Consider the following 20,310-nt stretch of genomic DNA (forward strand, 5'->3'; position numbering starts at 1 on the left):
CAAAGTTGGGACAAATACTACGCTGCATAATAAAACAAATACCGATATTTTGACTTCACAACAATAAGTTTTGTCTAAAACGAAAAGCGTACTGTGCGTCTGCTAAAATATGTCAATCACTAAAGTGGTAAAAGGATGTAGCTATGTTTTCAGACAGATAGATTAGTGTTATTTGGCATCAAAGTCGTGATGGTGGCTTTCATCGATATTCGTATGAGAAATACAACATCTCTTCTCCGCTTCTGGCTATCTTCCAATACATTGTTTGAACGTTAAGATAAGTCGTTCTTACAGACTCCCAAATTCAGTTTCTAAATGTTCATTAACTTCACTAACCTGACCTGACTTTCGTAATCTTCGTATCTTCTAAGATATTGACGAATGTTTGGTGTCCAATCCATGTGACCAAACATGTCAAAACTTCATCGGTGGGTACAGTTGCAGCTGTGATGTTGGTTACATCCTTCATTCCGATGGAACCACATGTCAAGGTAAATAATGTAGACTTCTTGTTCAATATGCTGATAAAATATTATGGCTGGCAAACTTCTCATTCCAGTGTTTAATTCTTACCCTCAATGTGATCTATTCTCTTTGAATTTCGGCTTCTTGAAGGGTTTGTATGTGCCAGAAACAAGCTGATTGGACATCTCCATATTATGATATAGCCCGACGAATGCTTAGAACTTTAATCTTTGATTAAATAACGACTGACAATGAACTGACTAACAGTGACCCCCTGCACCTGGTGCATCGTTAGAATGATCTCCCTTGTTTATTTTCGTGACCTTTGAAGTGGCCGATTATTTTAACTGCTTAAGTCATCAGCATTGACCGGATGCTACGGTGATAGATACTTTCATCCTGTTTGACATTCTACTTTGATGGGAACGACCTTCCTGCCTTTCGCCTTGCCAAATTGTTTCGTTAATTATAGATGCCTACCAAAGTCATAACCGTATGCAGATTCTCGCTCAACATAACCTGTGCATTTTAGTGTGTTAGACGAATAACTTGCGAAGATCGCTTGGAGACACCTCGAGACGACAGACGACCATGACCCTACAACTAATGTTAGACTAGCGTAGTCATCGAAGTATACCATGTAACTTGTGTATTACTCAGATGATCAAGTTCGACGAATTAGAGTATTTCTGTGTACCTGTAGCCGTCTCTTCTACTCCAACGTTCTACACTGAGAGTACGTATCAAAGATAAATCCATAGCTACCCGTCACTCCACTACGCCACATGACTATATTGTCATATTATATATAACCTATTATTTGCTGGATCATTTGACGCTTATTTGGATATTTGCTGTATTGCCGGTTCATATATGTTAACGATATCATAGTGATTTTTTATGCCAAACCGCGAACAAGTTCGATGTCCAATGTGTGATAGACAGCGTATTCTTTAAAGCCAAACTTAGAGCCTCAATAGCTGCGAATGTATAATAAACTGATCTCAAAATATCTTCAGTTTTCCAAGAGTTCTCCTTGAATAAGAGCAATTAGGGACTGAAAAAGTGTATGACACTGTCTTTGGTGTCGAAAGTGATATACAAAGTCAAACGTTTTATTATCATTTTAGATTTCCCGCCATTTTCAAAAACTAATCATTTGACAGAGAAAATAAAGATTACAACAACATCATGTTGGCCATCGTGTGTTGTTCATTTAAGTAAATGGCACCACGCTTGTTTCTCTTATGATCACGATGTGTATATGCAGGAAATACTGCATTTTGTGTACTTTTCTTCGGGAGCACCATTTTATGAGTGCGGCACGTGTTTATTATAACCTATTAAATCGCATAGGTATGGTCCAAATCAGCGATACGTGAGCCTACTATACATGTCCTTCAGTTAGCATATTTACACGAGCCAACTTTGGTTTGAAAGGTAAAATTATCAAAATAATGCATAAGATTCGCAGCCATTGGGGTTTTTAATATAAAAGTGTTCGATACACCACAGTCCCTCCAACCAACGGTCTGGAAACGCGGCATGTGGGCTATCGTTTTAAGGTGTTAATGGCTGTACCTTAGGTATGTTGCGAATGTGACGCTCGCTCGGGGACGCCATCACAGTAGCGTTTGGTGACACTTGCCCTGCGGAGTATGTTTTATTCATAGCCGTTTCCTTCGCTCCTGGAGTTATTTTGTTACCATAGCCAAGATTTCCGATACACCTATAAGTACTTGTGTTTACGGTGAGTATTTTCTTCCTGATTTTTCGAATCTTTTCCCACCAAATTGACTTTGCTATGTTTGTGAACAGTCAAAGAGAAAATGACTAGAAACGGGTATTGTTCAAGGTGTGAAGTGGTTGCATAATCGTCTCCATGTACGCCTCGCCTAAGGTAGCTCTCGACTCTGTTTTCCGAAGAGTGCCGAACCTGCACCCTTCGGTAGTTTACGGATTTTTTGCCAATTTTTCAGCGAAAGTATGTTTGGCAAAGTTGGTATTGTTGTCTTGTAATGTTGAGCAGAATTAGAGTGCTGGCGAAAATGAGAAAAGGTTTAAGCTTCGGGAAGGTGAGTTTAACCATTTTAAAAACTACTCACACGTTCTTATGATTACATAATAAGTGTGTTTGAACCAAATTTGAAAGTCTTTTATCGATACTGTCAGATTTTACTCAATGGTTTATGGTCAGTCATATCGTATTGTACAAGTTCGTCATGGGAGGAAGTGTTTATGAAACTGCTGGCGTGAAGCAGTGTTTCTGCCCTGAAAGCACACAAAGTAAAATTGGTTGCTGCGCGACAGGCGACACGACGCCATCGACTGTGGGAAATCTTGCCTGGTCCCCGCCTCAGTGACAAGCACAAAGAGGTAGATAATGGGAAACCGCCATATACGGAATTTCGAAATCTGATTGGTTGAACCATGGGGCGCTGTCATTGGCTGTTCAATTTTACTTGGAAGTAAAGCTAAAATTACCACAGCTGCAAGATGCGAACGTGGCTAGATTTTTACCAAGGATTTAATAACCATACTTACAAGTATTGAAATATTGGCAGCTACCAAACTAGACTAAAAAGCACGTGACAAAAAAGGACGCACTATGTGCGGACATGCGCAATTAACAACTTCCGGGAGACCAGAAGCTAGCTCATTTCAAAATGGCGGTTTTCCTGTATCTGCGTCTTACTACGTGCTGCTTGTCTGGTCACGTGAGTCGCTGTTATCAGCGAATGAGAAATATTGTTCTACTTTTCGCATAATCTAGTGCAGTTATCAACCACGCACGAAATCTAACAAAAGTCTGACACCTGTGAAGCTCATTTTAATATGAAAAGGTCATAGTGGATCGAGACGACTTTGACATCAAACGGCGTGCGGGGTTTCTAGTCTGTTTCCCTTTATCTGTTGTTTGTGGTACGAGACTTACCCTCCCTTACATTTGCAGAATAAGCAGAAATCGAAATGCATTTGACGTATTCAATTAGCCATGTGGTTTAGAAAATTGGTAGTAACCATTTTCGTGTCATTTACTCTGCCCTGTGTTAGAAAGTGCGCGAGTTTTCGACGTCCTTTTGTTGCTAAAACTAAAGGTTGCGGCCCCTATAGATCGGTCGTGCGGTTTTTGAACACCGAAAATTACCTACCAACAAGTAAAATGTCCTGTGAAATATAGTTTGCGGGGTTTATCTTCCTAAAATCTTATTTTTCTAGACTCAATTTTCTCTAATATTACCCGAGTTCAAATCTATCGGTGATGTTTTGGAATGCTATTATGTTTGTCGCGACACCGTTTTGAAAATCTGATCGAGCAGGTTGGTTCTTCGGTTAGGCCTACGAAGTTTTCTTCCCTGTCATGTTTGAAGCTATTCAAACTGAGCATATTTCACTCATTAAAGAATAAATTTATGATATTTTGTGATTTGTTAGTCCCTAATTCTGAAGTTTTTTTTCTTTCAAAAGCCGTGAATTTCGGGGTGGTGATTTTGTTTGTGTCTTTTGTTTACATTTTCAGACTCTGTGTACGTCCGTGGAAGCCCTACAGAAGTGTTTGAGTTACATGCTCACATCGTCTGGCAGAATGCCTCGCAAGCTCAATCTATTTCGGAGGCCAAAAGGGTACGCCACATCCTTGAAAAGGAAGAATCATTCACAAAGGAGGTGAGCTTGTTGTTATCATATGTCAGACGGCCAAATCGTAAAATTCGGTCCCAAGTGTAATCATTGATGTAACAGGATGTAATATGTAAAACGTGAAGTGCAGCACTAGTACAGAAAGTTTGCAATTTCATTCTGAGAATGAAAATGTTATTAAATCATAGCTCCTCTACACACTTGAATGCATAGAATAAGAAGGATAATTGCAACAGCAATTTTGAATTTCAATGATTTGTGTCTATAATAACAATTTTATGGTACAGTTTTGTAAATTATCCACTTGGGCTCTGATTGATGAGTATATAAATAAAAAACCTTGAAGTATGTTCTAAATTTCTTTTTAAGTGTTTTCTCAATCCTTGTCAGTAGTATAAAGTGAAAGGAAGTTGATTACCAGCTTTTTGGCTCACAACATATTTTATGGTACGCTATTTAAGTATTCTCCTGTGTATATTTTTTCCACCTTTTTCAGAAATATTATGACTCCAAGAAAGTACCTGGCAATTGTGATGCAGATCCGCCCTTCACGTTCGAATATTTCTACCATAACCAACATGTTGTGAATGTTCCAGATTTGTGGACTTCCACGCTCAACTAATCTTCGCTTGCATATTTATCAGTGTGAAAGAAATTGCCGATGATACATTAAAACAAGCAGCATACAAGGTTGCGCAAATAGTTACAGTCTTAAACACTTTGCAGTGGACAGTTACATGGAAACAGTGTAACAGACATGAATGCATTTCCAAGCGTTTTCCTGTTTTGCTTGATCTTCCATGCTAAACAGATGGTGTGAATTTGCAAGTGGAAGCAATATATGCTGTAGCAACTTTGACACAAAATTCATCGAGATGATCCGTACGTAACAAAATAGATGTGACCCGTGTATCTTTTCAAGAGGACTCTGATGTACCTGCTTCCATCGAAGGGAACTTCTGGTGGAAAATCACGTGATGGTGCTTCGTATTATAAGACTATAAGAAGCAAGACTTATGGCATTGTCACTGAGAACAATAGATGCAGCTGTAGCTGTAGTCATATCGCAATAATCTCAGAGCTACATGGCACAGAAAGACACATCAAGTAGACTATGACAGATCTTGTCCATCCAGTAATATTAATATGAGATATCTCTCATGCAAAGAACTTAAGGAGCGACCAAATGGCCTACAAAAAGAAAGGACTTTATTCAAGAAATCTCAACAGTGTTTCAGCAGCCAATTAATGAATCTAGGTGTACCCCTAGACAAGAGGCTTGCTGAAGTTTCACAGCCATACCGGGAGAAAAATCAAAAGAAGTTTGTGAAGAATTCAAGGAAAATACTTTCCAACGCTTATTCTGGGAAGAGCAAGTATAGCAAGCCAGATAAACTGACCTAAGGCAAATGCGCTGGCATACAATAATTATTAGGTGGCGCCTTTCTGTGAAGTTTGCTTCAGCTGCAGCGTATGAAACACTAAAGAATTCAGGTTTTTTAATATTCCATCTAATCGAATACTTAATGACTACACTAACTACATCAACCCAGAAATTGGTGTCAACCCCAGAGTAATTGACGAAATACTTATTGAAAGTAAAGTAGATCAAATTGAAGAACATCAGAAATGTGTTGTATTACTTTATAATGAAATCAAAATCATGCCGGTCTTTGACAAGCACACTGGAGAGTTTATAGGTTTTGTTAATTTGGGAAAAGCAAAATGAAGAGTTGATAAATCTAGCAAAACAGAATGAGGAAGGAAGGCTGCATTCACTTGCAACTCACGTACTGGTATTTATGGTGCGTGGAATTTCAACCAGCTTTTGTGCCAGTGTTGTTTATTACCGAACAACAGGTTGCACCAAATACAACATCTTCCCAACCATATGGCAAGTCATCGGGCATTTAGAACCAACGTGCGGCCTTGGAGTAATAGCATCAATTAGTAATGGGGCCACATGGCACAGAAGGTTCTATAAAATGCATAGAGTTTCTGGTGCACCAAACAAAATGCTTTTATACAAGGCTTGTAATGAAGGAAGAATGGTCTATTTCTTCTCGGATGGGCCAAATTTGATAAAGACTGCAAGAAATTGCTTTGCCAACTGAGAAGTTCATCGGAAATCACGCAGCTTGTGGGTAAGTGAAATTATTTAGCAGTATACTATGTATAGAGTCAAGGTCCCCTATGGTGTAGGAGAATTTGCTAGATGTGTTTATTCCTGTGTGGAGGGTTTTTGATTTAGTACAAATTTATACCACTTTAACATCAACAAGTTATTGGTTAATGAAACATAGGCATTGTATTTACATTGATTTAACTGAACATATAACTGTGGTAACCCAAAAATATTTCTTTCCCGCAGAATAATGGTAATCCCATATTGTGGCGTCATCTGACTCAAGTAGTGGCCGAAGATCAATACAGAGATATACATATGCTGCACAAGATGGGTCCGTGAAGTTTGTAACTTATTCCTTTTCCTTATTCCTTATTCGAACGTGAAGTTTGTTCCTTATTCCTTTTTCCTTATTCCTTATTCGAACGTGAAGTTTGTTCCTTATTCCTTTTCCTTATTCCTTATTCGAACGTGAAGTTGTTCCTTATTCCTTTTTCCTTATTCCTTATTCGAACGTGAAGTTTGTTCCTTATTCCTTTTTCCTTATTCCTTATTCGAACGTGAAGTTTGTTCCTTATTCCTTTTTCCTTATTCCTTATTCGAACGTGAAGTTTGTTACTTATTCCTTTTTCCTTATTCCTTATTCAAAATGTGAAGTATGTTAGTTATTAGTCCCAACGGACACCGTGCGTGCGTGCGTGTGTCCGTCCGTCTGTCAATGCGTGCGTCCATCCGTCTGTCTGTCCGTTCACGCAGATATCTGAGAGATGTCCAAAGCGATTTCATTCAAGTCTGTTACTTATTCCTTTTTCCTTATTCCTTATTCGAACGTGAAGTTTGTTCCTTATTCCTTTTTCCTTATTCCTTATTCGTTACTTATTCCTTTTTCCTTATTCCTTATTCGTTACTTATTCCTTTTTCCTTATTCCTTATTCGTTACTTATTCATTTTTCCTTATTCCTTATTCGTTATTTATTCCTTTTTCCTTATTCCTTATTCGAAGTTTGTTACTTATTCCTTTTTCCTTATTCCTTATTCGAACGTGAAGTTTGTTACTTATTCCTTATTGGTTATTCCTTATTCAAAATGTGAAGTATGTTAGTTATTAGTCCCAACGGACACCGTGCGTGCGTGCGTGTGTTCGTCCGTCCGTCCGTCAATGCGTGCGTCCATCCGTCTGTCTGTCCGTTCACGCAGATATCTGAGAGATGTCAAAAGCGATTTCATTCAAGTCTGTTACTTATTCCTTTTTCCTTATTCCTTATTCGAACGTGAAGTTTGTTCCTTATTCCTTTTTCCTTATTCCTTATTCGTTACTTATTCCTTATTCCTTATTCGTTACTTATTCCTTTTTCCTTATTCCTTATTCGAAGTTTGTTACTTATTCCTTTTTCCTTATTCCTTATTCGTTACTTATTCCTTTTTCCTTATTCCTTATTCGAAGTTTGTTACTTATTCCTTTTTCCTTATTCCTTATTCGAACGTGAAGTTTGTTACTTATTCCTTATTCCTTATTCAAAATGTGAAGTATGTTAGTTATTAGTCCCAACGGACACCGTGCGTGCGTGTGTTCGTCCGTCCGTCTGTCAATGCGTGCGTGCGTCCGTCCATCTGTCTGTCCCTTCACGCAGATATCTAAGAGATGTCAAAAGCGATTTCATTCAAACTTTGTACAAGGATTACTTCATATGTCATACAGATGCACCTCGATTTGTTTGGTGATACAATCCAATATGGCTGCTGTGCGGCCATTTTATTACGATTTTTTCATGTACAGAGCCATTACTCAGGCATGTTTTAACCGATTTTATTCAAAGTTGATACAAGGACATTGACCAAAGACATAGATATGCACGTCAATTTGTTATGTGATACGATCCAATATGGCTTCCGTACGGCCATTTTGTTTCAATTTTTCATGTACAGAGCCATTACTCAGGCATATCTCAACCGATTTTATTCAAACTTGGTACAAGGACGTTGACCAATGTCAAACATATGCACGTTAATTTGTTTTGTGACACGATCAAATATGGCTGCTGTGTGCGGCCATTTCGTTATTTTCATGTACAAAGCCATAACTCAGGCATATCTCAACCAATTATATTCAAAGTTGGTACAAAGACATTTACCAATGTCATGTTTTTTTTTTGTGATACGATACAATATGGCCGGCTTGTGGCCATTTTGTAATGATTTTTTCATGTCCTGAACCATAACTCAGACATGTATCAAGCGAATTTATTCAAAAGTATTTTTATCACAGACCTAATGAAGAGGACTCTATCCTCTCTGAGGACCTGTAATCAAGTGCCCATTAACAAGTGGGGACTGTGTCATCAATGATGACTTGTTCCTTAGTACTTATTCCTTATTCAAAGCTATCGAAATCTTAAGTTTTTTACTTATTCCTTATTCGAAATCTTAAGTGTTTTACTTATTCCCTATTCGAAATCTGAAGTGTGTGACTTATTCCTTATTCGAAATCTGAAGTGTGTGACTTATTCCTTATTCACAACCTGAACTTTTTGACTTATTCCTTATTCGAAATCTCAAGTTTTTTACTTATTCCCTATTCGAAATCTGAAGTTTGTGACTTATTCCTTTTTCCTTATTCCTTATTCGAACATGAAGTTTGTTACTTATTCCTTATTACTTAATCTTTATTCAAAATGTGAAGTTTGTTAGTTATTCCTTATTACTTATTCCTTATTCAAAGCTATCGAAATCTGAAGTGTTTAGCTGATTCCTTATTCGAAATCTGAAGTGTGTGTCTTATTCCTTATTCTCAGCCTGACCTTTTTGACTTATTTATTATTCGAAATCTGAAGTTTTTTACTTATTCCCTATTCGAAATCTGAAGTGTGTGACTTATTCCTTTTTCCTTATTCGAAGTCTGTTACCTATTCCTTTTTCCTTATTCCTTATTCCTTATTCGAAGCTTATGGGGTATACATTTCCCAGCTTATTCGATATGCTAGAGCATGCAGTTCATATGGTGATTTTGTAGAGAGACATGGCCATCTCTCTTACAAACTATTAAATCAAGGTTACACCAGAGCAAGACTTGTCTCTACATTCAAACGCTTTTTTGGCAGGTATCGCAAGCTGGTAGATAAATACAATATCTCTCTTCGACAAATGATCACTGATGGCATCGGTGACATTGGGCCTTAGTTAGTGACCCCTACCTATCTGACTTATAGATTGATATACCGGTATGGCGGGTGCCACATTTGGGGCAGGATGCGCTTACTATTTTCGAAACACCTGACATCACTTCTTGGTCTTCTGGCCAGAGGTCTATATCTTTCTTTCATGAATATGACTTTGTTTGTGTACCGTCTATTTACTGTCTGTTCTGTGCTGTTTTGTGTCTATGTTTACAACTATTGTCTTGCGAATTCCGACCTACTGTCATTGGATTATGGATTGGTATGATTGCGATTGTTTTAATAAGGAATAACTAACAAACTTCACATTTTGAATAAGGAATAAGTAAAAAGGAATACGTAACAAACTTCACGTTCGAATAAGGAATAAGGAAAATGAATAAGTAACAAACTTCGAATAAGGAATACACGTGTGTTACGGTGTGGTAACATAATTGAAGGAACGAAATACAAACCAACAATCAAACCTCCCGTATGGCTGCTTTTGAGCCCATAGACAATGCACGAGGCTCATCAAACTTTGAGACAGGGCAAAGCTCCGTAAATTTATTATTGGAAATATACTTTTTATCATTTTTTGGCGTTAGAAATATGTACTCTCGCATAACAGACCATAAAAATCATACTAATGCAAGTTTTAAAATTATTGGCCGACAACGGAAAATTTGTCAGCATACGGGAAGCTGGCTGGCTAACCGGTACATCGTGTCACCTCTCCCGTTGAACACGGCCACACGTACCCGTGGTCAGCGAGATGGAAACATGTATTTGTAGACCTTACTGTAATGCTTTAAATTTTATTTGACCATACTCAAGCCATTCACAACAAAAATCCTCATAATGATAACTCGTTTTTTTCTCAAATTGTAATAGCATTCAGTTTATATAGAGGTTTAAGTCAGATTCAAGTGGAGTGAACGGGCGTGCGGGCAGTTCGCAGTTGAACATTTACAATGTGGTGTGCATGATTAGTGGAAGCACACAGCCTGCTGCCGTAATCGTAAATTGTTAACAAACGTAATTTACTACAACAAAGTGAACGAGTGTGTTAAGTTATAAAGATGTTGTAACCATTGATGTTTGACATTTTTGTCTCAAATATTATGTTTCGTGATCATAGTACGGCATAGAATTTGCCCTTGCTGTCTGTTTTGGTTATAGCCACCTTTCAAAGATGGCGCCTGTGGGTGACACAAGGCTACAGCTTATATAGTCGCCGCGATCTTAACTTTCTTACAAATACCAATGATCTCAACCTGAAAAAAGCTAGAATTCGACTTCACTTGTGTAATATTCATTAGTTTTTAATGTCTTTGCTTTCGATTCGCCTTTGTACATTCACGCTGCAACAAAGATTTTGCCGATGCCCTTACGCCGGTCCTACTAATTACTGCCCGTGACTGCCCGTAGCTGCCTGAGGACTGCCCGAGAACTGCCCGAGCACTGCCCGAGGAAAAAGTAAGCCAAATTTCGCCCATTTTAACACTAGGCTAATAGGTTCAGTTTACATCATGCCCAGCCAACCAAAAATATCATTGATTTGGCGTTAACCTGATGTTTTCTCCGGCAGTTTAGGAACACGGAAGACGTCGGTCTTTAGGACGTCGCCAGCTTGATAGTGAGATCATACCATTCAGTCCGAGAGGTGGCACAATAACCTCGCCGAGCGCGTACAGCCTGACAGCCTACCACCCCTTGCACTGAATGGTATGATCTCCCGATCAAGTTGGAGACGTCTTTCTCGTTGAAAGCCAGACGTCTTTCGGGTTCTAAAACCGCAACAGAAAACGCCAAATCAATGATATTTTTGGTTTGCTTGGCATGATATAAACTGAACCTATTGTCCTAGTGTTAAAATGTGCGAAATTTGGGGTAATTGCTCCTCGGGCAGTGCTCGGGCAGTTCTCGGCAGTCCTCGGGCAGCTACGGGCAGTCACGGGCAGTAATTAGTAGGACCCCCCTACGCTACGTCGCTAGTTTAGGGGGTTGTGCACTGCCCTCGTTACGTATTTCAAATATGGCCCGGTAAGGTAATGTTGGTAGTTGCCGTAATCGTAAATAACTTTCATATGCAGCTTTTTATAAGAATTTAAACAAGAGGGTAAGAAATTGCTTATTTATTTTCATTAATCTTTGACATTTAGTCTTCGGTTTTGCTTCATACTGCAGCGGTCCCCCGTAGAATTAGCCGGTGGGGACTTGACTGATATGGTAGCCTACGCGATCGTAAAGTCAACAGCTACGTACTGTTGCCGCGATTGTAAATGCGTAAGAAGTATGGTTTGATATCACAATCCTAACAACAGAATTCGACTTAATTAGTAACGAATAAGGAATAAGGAAAAAGGAATAAGTAACAGACTTCGAATAAGGAAAAAGGAATAAGTAACGAATAAGGAAAAAGGAATAAGTAACAGACTTCGAATAAGGAATAAGGAAAAAGGAATAAGTAACGAATAAGGAATAAGGAAAAAGGAATTGGTAACAAACTTCGAATAAGGAATAAGGAAAGTAACAAACTTCACGTTCGAATAAGGAATAAGGAAAACGTTGGAATGGGGAAAACGGAATAAGTAACAAACTTCGAATAAGGAATAAGGAATAAGGAATAATCTTCGAATTGGGAACAAGTAAAAAACTTGAGATTCCGAATAAGGAATAAGTCAAAACGTTCAGGTTGTGAATAAGGAATAAGTCACACACTCCAGATTTCGAATAGGGAATAAGTAAACAACTTCAGATTTCGAATAAGGAATAAGGAAAAAGGAATAAGTAACAAACTTCGAATAAGGAATAAGGAATAAGTAACAAACTTCAGATTTCGAAAAAGGAATAAGGAAAAAGGAATAAGTAACAGACTTCGAATAGGGAATAAGGAAAAACTTCGAATAAGGAAAAAGGAAAAAGGAATAAGTAACAATCTTCGAATAAGGAATAAGGAATAAGGAATAAGTCACAAACTTCAGATTTCGAATAGGGAATAAGTCAAAAACTTGAGATTTCGAATAAGGAATAAGTCAAAAAGTTCAGGTTGTGAATAATTAAGGAATAAGTCACACACTATGACAGAACCCCACGGCCTGTGCAACAAGCACGCCGTACTAGCGGTATTTGCACGAGTGCTGCGGTGTTCGTGTATTCGACGGCAGTCCTTTCACGAGCGAAGCGAGTGAAAGGACAGCCGAATTCACCGCAGCACGAGTGCAAATACCGCTAGCACGGCGTGCTTGCACTCACAGGCCATGGGGTTCTGTTATTATTACATATGTTCTATCTTTTATATGCATCATTTATCGAGAGAGTCGACGATAGTCGTGCGTGCTACTTGTCAAAGCTTCATGTCGACCTTGCGGAGTTATATAAGATTGACACACTGTAATGAGGCACCGAATCAGATTTCACTTTTCATTGGTCAACGCCGCCACACCCTCCATTTTGATTGGCTAAACTATTGTTTACTTGTTTATCAAGGATGACGTAAGAGGAACGTCGGAGGGCTTAGACTCTGCTTGCGATCGCTCACACATACTTAGCAACATGCCATAGATAGCCAAACGAAGCGAACTTTGAACGTGGAACGCTTTTGATTTTTTCACATTTTGAGCTTGAAATTCTTCTAAATGATCGATACAAATAACAGTTCGAAGATTTTTAAGAGTGAGATACGGCAAACGTAACTTGTCGAACGATCACATTTCAGTGTTCACAGCTCCGTGGCACACAAGCGCTTACCAGTCTCTGTTATCAATAGCGTGTAGGACACACAAGCACAGAATAAACTTAAAACGGGGAATGTCCGGTGAGAAAACTACTGTCAAAAACGTCTCTGAAAATGTTAACTATTTAACTGGCTCCGCTGCGCCCGCAGTTACATGTGTTTCGATGTATAATGGCCGTGGTACGGCGGCCACCGTGTATCTATAATGGAGCTAGAAACGGACGTCGCCCGTTGTCAATGTTTTTGCTTAGCTGACAAACAAACTGCTCTTCCGGATAATAAAAATCATCATCACACTATAATAAGTACATGCAATTTTCTTTGTCGTAGTTTTTAATCGGTAATGTCATGCATTTTACAATAACAAGCATCGAACCAAAGTGAAACGAAATCTTATTGACGACATTTTTTGTGTTCACGAACATAAATAGTTCCGGGTCAAAAGTGGTAAATACTCATTAACATAAAGGATGGCATAATGTTTTCGGTATTGCACCTGTAGTACGCGCGCGCTTCGATGCAAGTAGATTTCGAATAAGGAGTAAGTCACAAACTTCAGATTTCGAATAAGGAATAAGGAAAAATGAATAAGTAACAGACTTCGAATAAGGAATAAGGAAAAACTTCGAATAAGGAAAAAGGAAAAACTTCGAATAAGGAAAAAGGAAAAAGGAATAAGTAACAAACTTCGAATAAGGAATAAGGAAAAACTTCGAATAAGGAAAAAGGAAAAAGGAATAAGTAACAAACTTCGAAAAAGGAATAAGGAAAAAGTAATAAGTAACGAATAAGGAATAAGGAAAAAGGAATAAGTAACAGACTTCGAATAAGGAATAAGGAAAAACGAAAAAGGAAAAACTTCGAATAAGGAAAAAGGAAAAACTTCGAATAAGGAAAAAGGAAAAACTTCGAATAAGGAAAAAGGAAAAAGGAATAAGTAACAAACTTCACGTTCGAATAAGGAATAAGGAAAAAGTAATAAGTAACGAATAAGGAATAAGGAAAAAGGAATAAGTAACAGACTTCGAATAAGGAAAAAGGAAAAACTTCGAATAAGGAAAAAGAAAAAGGAATAAGTAACAAACTTCGAAAAGGGATAAGGAAAAAGTAATAAGTAACGAATAAGAAAAAAGGAAAAGGAATAAGTACAAACTTCACGTTCGAATAAGGAATAAGGAAAAAGTAATAAGTAACGAATAAGGAATAAGGAAAAAGGAATAAGTAACAGACTTCGAATAAGGAAAAAGGAAAAACGAAAAAGGAAAAACTTCGAATAAGGAAAAAGGAAAAAGGAATAAGTAACAGACTTCGAATAAGGAAAAAGGAAAAACTTCGAATAAGGAAAAAGGAAAAACTTCGAATAAGGAAAAAGGAAAAAGGAATAAGTAACAAACTTCACGTTCGAATAAGGAATAAGGAAAAAGTAATAAGTAACGAATAAGGAATAAGGAAAAAGGAATAAGTAACAGACTTAACGAAAAAGGAAAAACTTCGAATAAGGAAAAGGAAAAAGGAATAAGTAACAGACTTCGAATAAGGAAAAAGGAAAAACTTCGAATAAGGAAAAAGGAAAAACTTCGAATAAGGAAAAAGGAAAAACTTCGAATAAGGAAAAAGGAAAAAGGAATAAGTAACAAACTTCGAAAAAGGAATAAGGAAAAAGTAATAAGTAACGAATAAGGAATAAGGAAAAAGGAATAAGTAACAAACTTCACGTTCGAATAAGGAATAAGGAAAAAGGAATAAGTAACAAACTTCACGTTCGAATAAGGAATAAGGAAAAAGGAATAAGTAACAAACTTCACGTTCGAATAAGGAATAAGGAAAAAGGAATAAGTAACAAACTTCACATTTGAATAAGGAATAAGGAATAAGGAATAAGTCACAAACTTCCCAGACCTGCACAAGATTTGGTATTAACACATAGAATTGACATCACTCTAAATCATGAGTGTCAACCTTGCAGCTCAAGTAAGTACACAACATACTTTAGGTAGCATGTGTTATAGCACGGTTACTCCACGGCACTGTGGTTATAATTACACTTTGCATCACAGTACCTCCTCACTTTAGGTATACAGCTTGTCTTGATCTGAATCACGTTTTTCTGACAGTAATTGACAATAACCGTTCATCCCAGGGCGTATGATAATAATATGATTGTAACCAAAGTACTGTCCCAATTTTTAATTTAAGCTTCTAAGTGAGACTGCAGCTTATGCTATTGAATTGTTCGGAACTCCTGAAGCATATCAGACTGGGAAATTTATAAGATTCATGGATCTCCTCTTTGACTGCCTACAATGTTAGGAATTGTGAAGACCATCACCGCAAGAGCCAACCAAACTTGAAGCCTCGTACTGATCCAAATGATGTCACAGTTTGAGGTAAATACAGTGGTTCAGCATCGGTTGTGTGACACTCTTTATGTTGAAACTATTATGAAGTCAATGAACAAAATATCCTCCAGCCCATTGCACCTTAGTACGTACAAATTGCATAAAATGTAAAGAATATGAACGATGGGTCAGGTCTGTGTACTATTTGTGCTAGGGATTTTTGCCTGATTGCATGATTAAAGTGTATTTCTGTCATACTGCAATGTCTACGTAATGATTAGGCCAAAGAAAAAAATTGTGCTGTTCTGATAACCCGACCTACCCTATTTTTTGCCTGCCAACCCTAAACTTTTTAGAGCTACATAGACACTGAAGGTAAAAAAAAAGAAAGAAAAACCCGTAAAATCACATGTTCGTTACTTTTGCTTGAACGAGGACGTCTTTTATGTTTTTATTCCTTTTATATGTATGATACGTTTTTCTGGAAATGTTGTGGCCAGTGCTTGATCGCCCTGAACCCCTGAAAAGTGCATATTTAAAAATAAAAATATTTTGGAATAGAAAAATCCCTGCCGACCTACCTACCCTATTTTTAAAAACCATGTTATTGGAAGAGCACAATTTATTGTTTGTTTGTTTGTTTGTTTGTTTGATTGATTGATTGATTGATTGATTGATTGATTGATTGATTGATTGATTGATTGATTGATTGATTGATTGATTGATTGATTGATTGATTGATTGATTGATTGATTGATTGATTTTAGCCGTTCCTTGGTTACTTCGAAGATGGGGAGCAGTCAGTGATGGTAAAGTGGGGAAATTTTCCCACAGTGCAACTGAGAAATGCGATGTGTATCAGCAAGCAGACTGTTGATGGGTTACAGATGCCAGGTAAGTTGAAATTAAGAAAGCTGTACTAGATGGAACTTGTAGCTATTTTTTTCACTATTTTTGTTCTGTGTGCCATTTTTGGTTTCTGTTACACTCCCTGAAGCAAGATAAAACGCTCATTGTTTACTTTATCAATGCAATTGGTATGTCAGCATCCTTTAGGTTGAAAATTGAATGTCAGGACTTTAATAATTTTTATAGCAACAATGGTCACTTCCCAAACAAGGTCTTTTTAAGAATATCTTTTTATACCTAAATACTGGTAGAATTACTTGATTTGTAGGTCATTCTGCCAAACAACTAAAATTTACTATTATTATTATTTCTGCAGTCAATTCCTTTCTTGGTGTCTCAAGATTTCTACTTGGTCAGGGTGTGACGTTCATTCTAAGCGACGGGTTCTGTTAGGACCCACTAGATTAACATTTTAGCAAGCACAGGCACAGAATGATCCCACTGTGCAGGCCTTTGATATGGCTATAAGGAGAACAGCATTCGCCTCCAGAAGTCGCATCATTTAAAATGTATCATTGGTAACACAGGGAGACAAAGAAGACAACATGAAGAGGCAATAGATGAAACACCATTGCCAAAGCGTCCTCGTTGTTAATTGATAGAAGGACCGTCACAAATAACACTGAATTAGCGCAGTTACTAAAATGGTTATTGGGTCCAGGAGATTGTTGTAAAACCAGTCAGTTATGTAATTTCAGTGGAAATCATATTTTGTAAACGTGTTTTTATTTGCCTTCAATAATGAATTATCCTTTGTGAATGATTGTGAATATTCTTTAATTACCGCCATCGTTTACACCCTTTGTCATGGAATTTCTGATAAAGAAAATGTTAAAAGGACAAAGTTGGCCATTTTGCATGAATTTTGCTTGATACGAGATACTATATTGTATGACATGTTAAAAGATGAAGAATGAATGAGTGAATATGTCTATATTCGACCCCGGTTCCAGACACGGTAAATGAAACCACCGCGATAGTGAATTAATGGTCGTGGCCATTAATTCATTTTCGCCATGGTTTCATTCAATTTGTCTGATACTGGGTTTGAATATATGCATGGTCAACCATTCATTCAGTATCTTTCAACATGTCAAACAATATAAGTAGTATCTCGTAACAAACAAACTTCATGAAAAATGGCCGACTTTGTCCCTTCAATTGTTTGCTCACCAATAATATCATTAATTGTAATTGCTTGGTGATATTTATAGCTAGTAAATCATGGAAAAATAATACTATGTTTTGACTTCTGATAAAAAGTGAATTGAGTACAAAGCCTAATTTGGAATTTTGAGGGTAGGTGCTAAGAGGCCATAACAAACTTAACCACTACGTTTATTGCTCAGGGCCCTGGGCCCTAATGAGATAATAAGTACATTTCACATCAGAGCAAAACGTAATCACATTATTAAGCCACATAAGTTTCTTTTCATTTCATCACTTTGCAGTGGCAAACGACATCAAATATTTACGGTAATTAGGTATTAATTCAGCACACTGTATACTGTCACCCTAAACAGTTTGTACAACTTACAATATGTCCTGTCGAGGATACATTTGTGATATTTTTACAAAAAACGGATTCAATAGAGATTCAAAATGCTTTTGTGTGACCCTCACCTACTTCCTAGTCACTGTAGTGAATTATGGAGGGTAAATGCTGCATTCATGTTTGTGTCACAAAAAATGAATAAATAAATAAATAATCATACCTTGTTGTTAAAACAGGAGTCTTGTATTTGATGGTGACATGCAAAATCATTTATCATTATAAAACACAAAATTAAACTAAACTGAAGGAAGGTGCTCAAATTGAAATTGACTTACTTCAAGAAGTAGAATGTAAATTGTGACTGCCACAAAGTTCTATTGTAAATTGCCTTCCAGAATGCGTTCCTATTAAAAGAGAATATTATTTACCATTCTTTCAAGAGTTGACCACATATTGTCCTATTGTGTGACAATTTGTAAATGTACTCTCATTTAGAGTAGAATAGCTAGAATACTCGCCTCCCATCTTCATACCGCCGTAACTTTAGCAAGCGTGATGTCAAGTTGAGAGACAAACAAGCCTTCCGCATGGTTGACTAACTGTTATGGATCATAAATATTCATCATTATTTATTTGTTACAGTTGTTGACGAGCCCGTTCCAACGACAATAATACAAGGGGCAGGTACAGTGGTGACATCAGACAAAACTCCAGTTACTGTTTCACTGGTGAGTATGGAATTAAATGTTTAATACAAAATTGTAAGGGTAGCATTTGATACTGCAGTTGTCATCAAAAGAAACATTATTGTATGTTAGGGCAAATAATAATACAGCGTAGAGAATCATGAGTGAGGATCTCGTCAAGTTAAACGTATAATCATCTTTTAATCGACTTTACTCTTTCTATATATCAGAACAGTCATCGTCCCTCAGTGGTTGGCTCTACGCAGTCATAGCTGTAAGCATTGCAATCGTCCTTGCTGTTATCATCGGTGAGTGCACTACTAGCGACGACGTTTATAGACATCTACAAAAGATTATGATCAATGTGAGACTTTACTATGAAAAGTTTCATTTAATAAATATCTCCTTCTCATTGATATGCATCACAGAACAGTTACTGATTTACTCAATATATGACGGCAAATGATCATACGATACATAGCAACATGAGTATGTTAAAGATCTGAAATATAGAAATAGAGTACTGATTATACACTGAAAAGGGATGAGTGTGACCGGACGAGAGTAAATAATACTTCATTGGCACACACACACCGTGCTGATATCCTACATGCCCATAGAATTGCTTTTCGCAGGTTTCAGTATGTTTACAGATCGTAACTCTGTGTTTGCTGTTTTAGTAAAAAGTCCTTGATAATATATCTTCTAGAAACACTGTTGAAACTATAAATACAAATTGTGAGCTACGTACAATAATCCTCCGAAAACGTGTAATCTTTGTGAATGACCAAACATCATCAGTGTATGAGAAATTCAACCTCTATCCGGGGATTTGAATTTGATTCAATCTAGGTGTGATGATTTACTGGCTATGGAAAAGACGCATTTCTACTCCCACTGAAAAGACGAAAGAAGATGACATGCCAGGGGCGAGTGTACCAAATGATGAAAACGCAGAGTATCTATATCCGAGTAACACCAATTTATTTGAGCAGCGTGGACAAACAGACGCGAGTTACGACGGAACAAACGAAAATGTGTATGAGGAGATCGAATGAGCAAGACTCTTACAAACTTGCAATTTTTGAACAACTTTCAATAAGGGCACTTTTGTTTGATAGTGACACAGAAAATGATCGCTAACAAAGTACACGTACGATGACTTTCCATTTCTCGAACTAAACGTCTTGCCATTTCATTTCTGTCATGATTAGAATCAATCATAGAGGGCCTATGTACGGGAAAATAAGATCCTGGGGTTATCTATAGTAAAGGCAAGCATACGCCTTTCACAATTTTAACTGTTTATTATCAATTACTAAATACTTCCGGTCTGAGATGACTTTACTCTCCTAGATTTTGCTTTAATCTTTGACGCGAAGTGTTTTGTTATTGTTTAAATGTCTCCTGTCCTGATGTTGTACACACACACACACATATATATATATATATATATATATATATATATATATATATATATATATATATATATATATATATATATATTGTATATATATATATATATATATATATATATATATATATATATATATATATATATATATATATATATATATATATATATATATAATGTGTGGTTCGTAACAGACAAAATGATTGAATGTACAATTTATTTATAGCTGCGCACACAAGAAACAAACCACAACACTGACTCGATCAGTATATTTTAGATGACTCAGATGATGTTAGTGACTGGAAAATGATACTTTACGTCATAACAAGAGTCAACGATGACGTCCT

At 37.1% G+C, this 20,310-nt stretch overlaps 1 protein-coding gene across 1 annotated transcript in view; it reads left to right on the plus strand.

Moving 5' to 3' along the window:
• LOC139144210 (fibrillin-1-like) overlaps window positions 1-19,980 on the plus strand; it is an 89,095-nt gene extending 69,115 nt beyond the window's left edge. Inside the window, exons 26-29 of the mRNA XM_070714861.1 lie at window positions 372-491; window positions 18,506-18,591; window positions 18,780-18,857; window positions 19,402-19,980. Coding sequence (XP_070570962.1) covers window positions 372-491; window positions 18,506-18,591; window positions 18,780-18,821 — 248 coding nt within the window. The 3' untranslated portion in view covers window positions 18,822-18,857; window positions 19,402-19,980. The remainder of the gene's footprint in view (window positions 1-371; window positions 492-18,505; window positions 18,592-18,779; window positions 18,858-19,401) is intronic.
• The last annotated feature ends 330 nt before the right edge of the window (window positions 19,981-20,310 follow it).

Source organism: Ptychodera flava, chromosome 11, assembly GCF_041260155.1.
Source record: "Ptychodera flava strain L36383 chromosome 11, AS_Pfla_20210202, whole genome shotgun sequence".
In the NCBI taxonomy this organism is placed as follows: domain Eukaryota; kingdom Metazoa; phylum Hemichordata; class Enteropneusta; family Ptychoderidae; genus Ptychodera; species Ptychodera flava.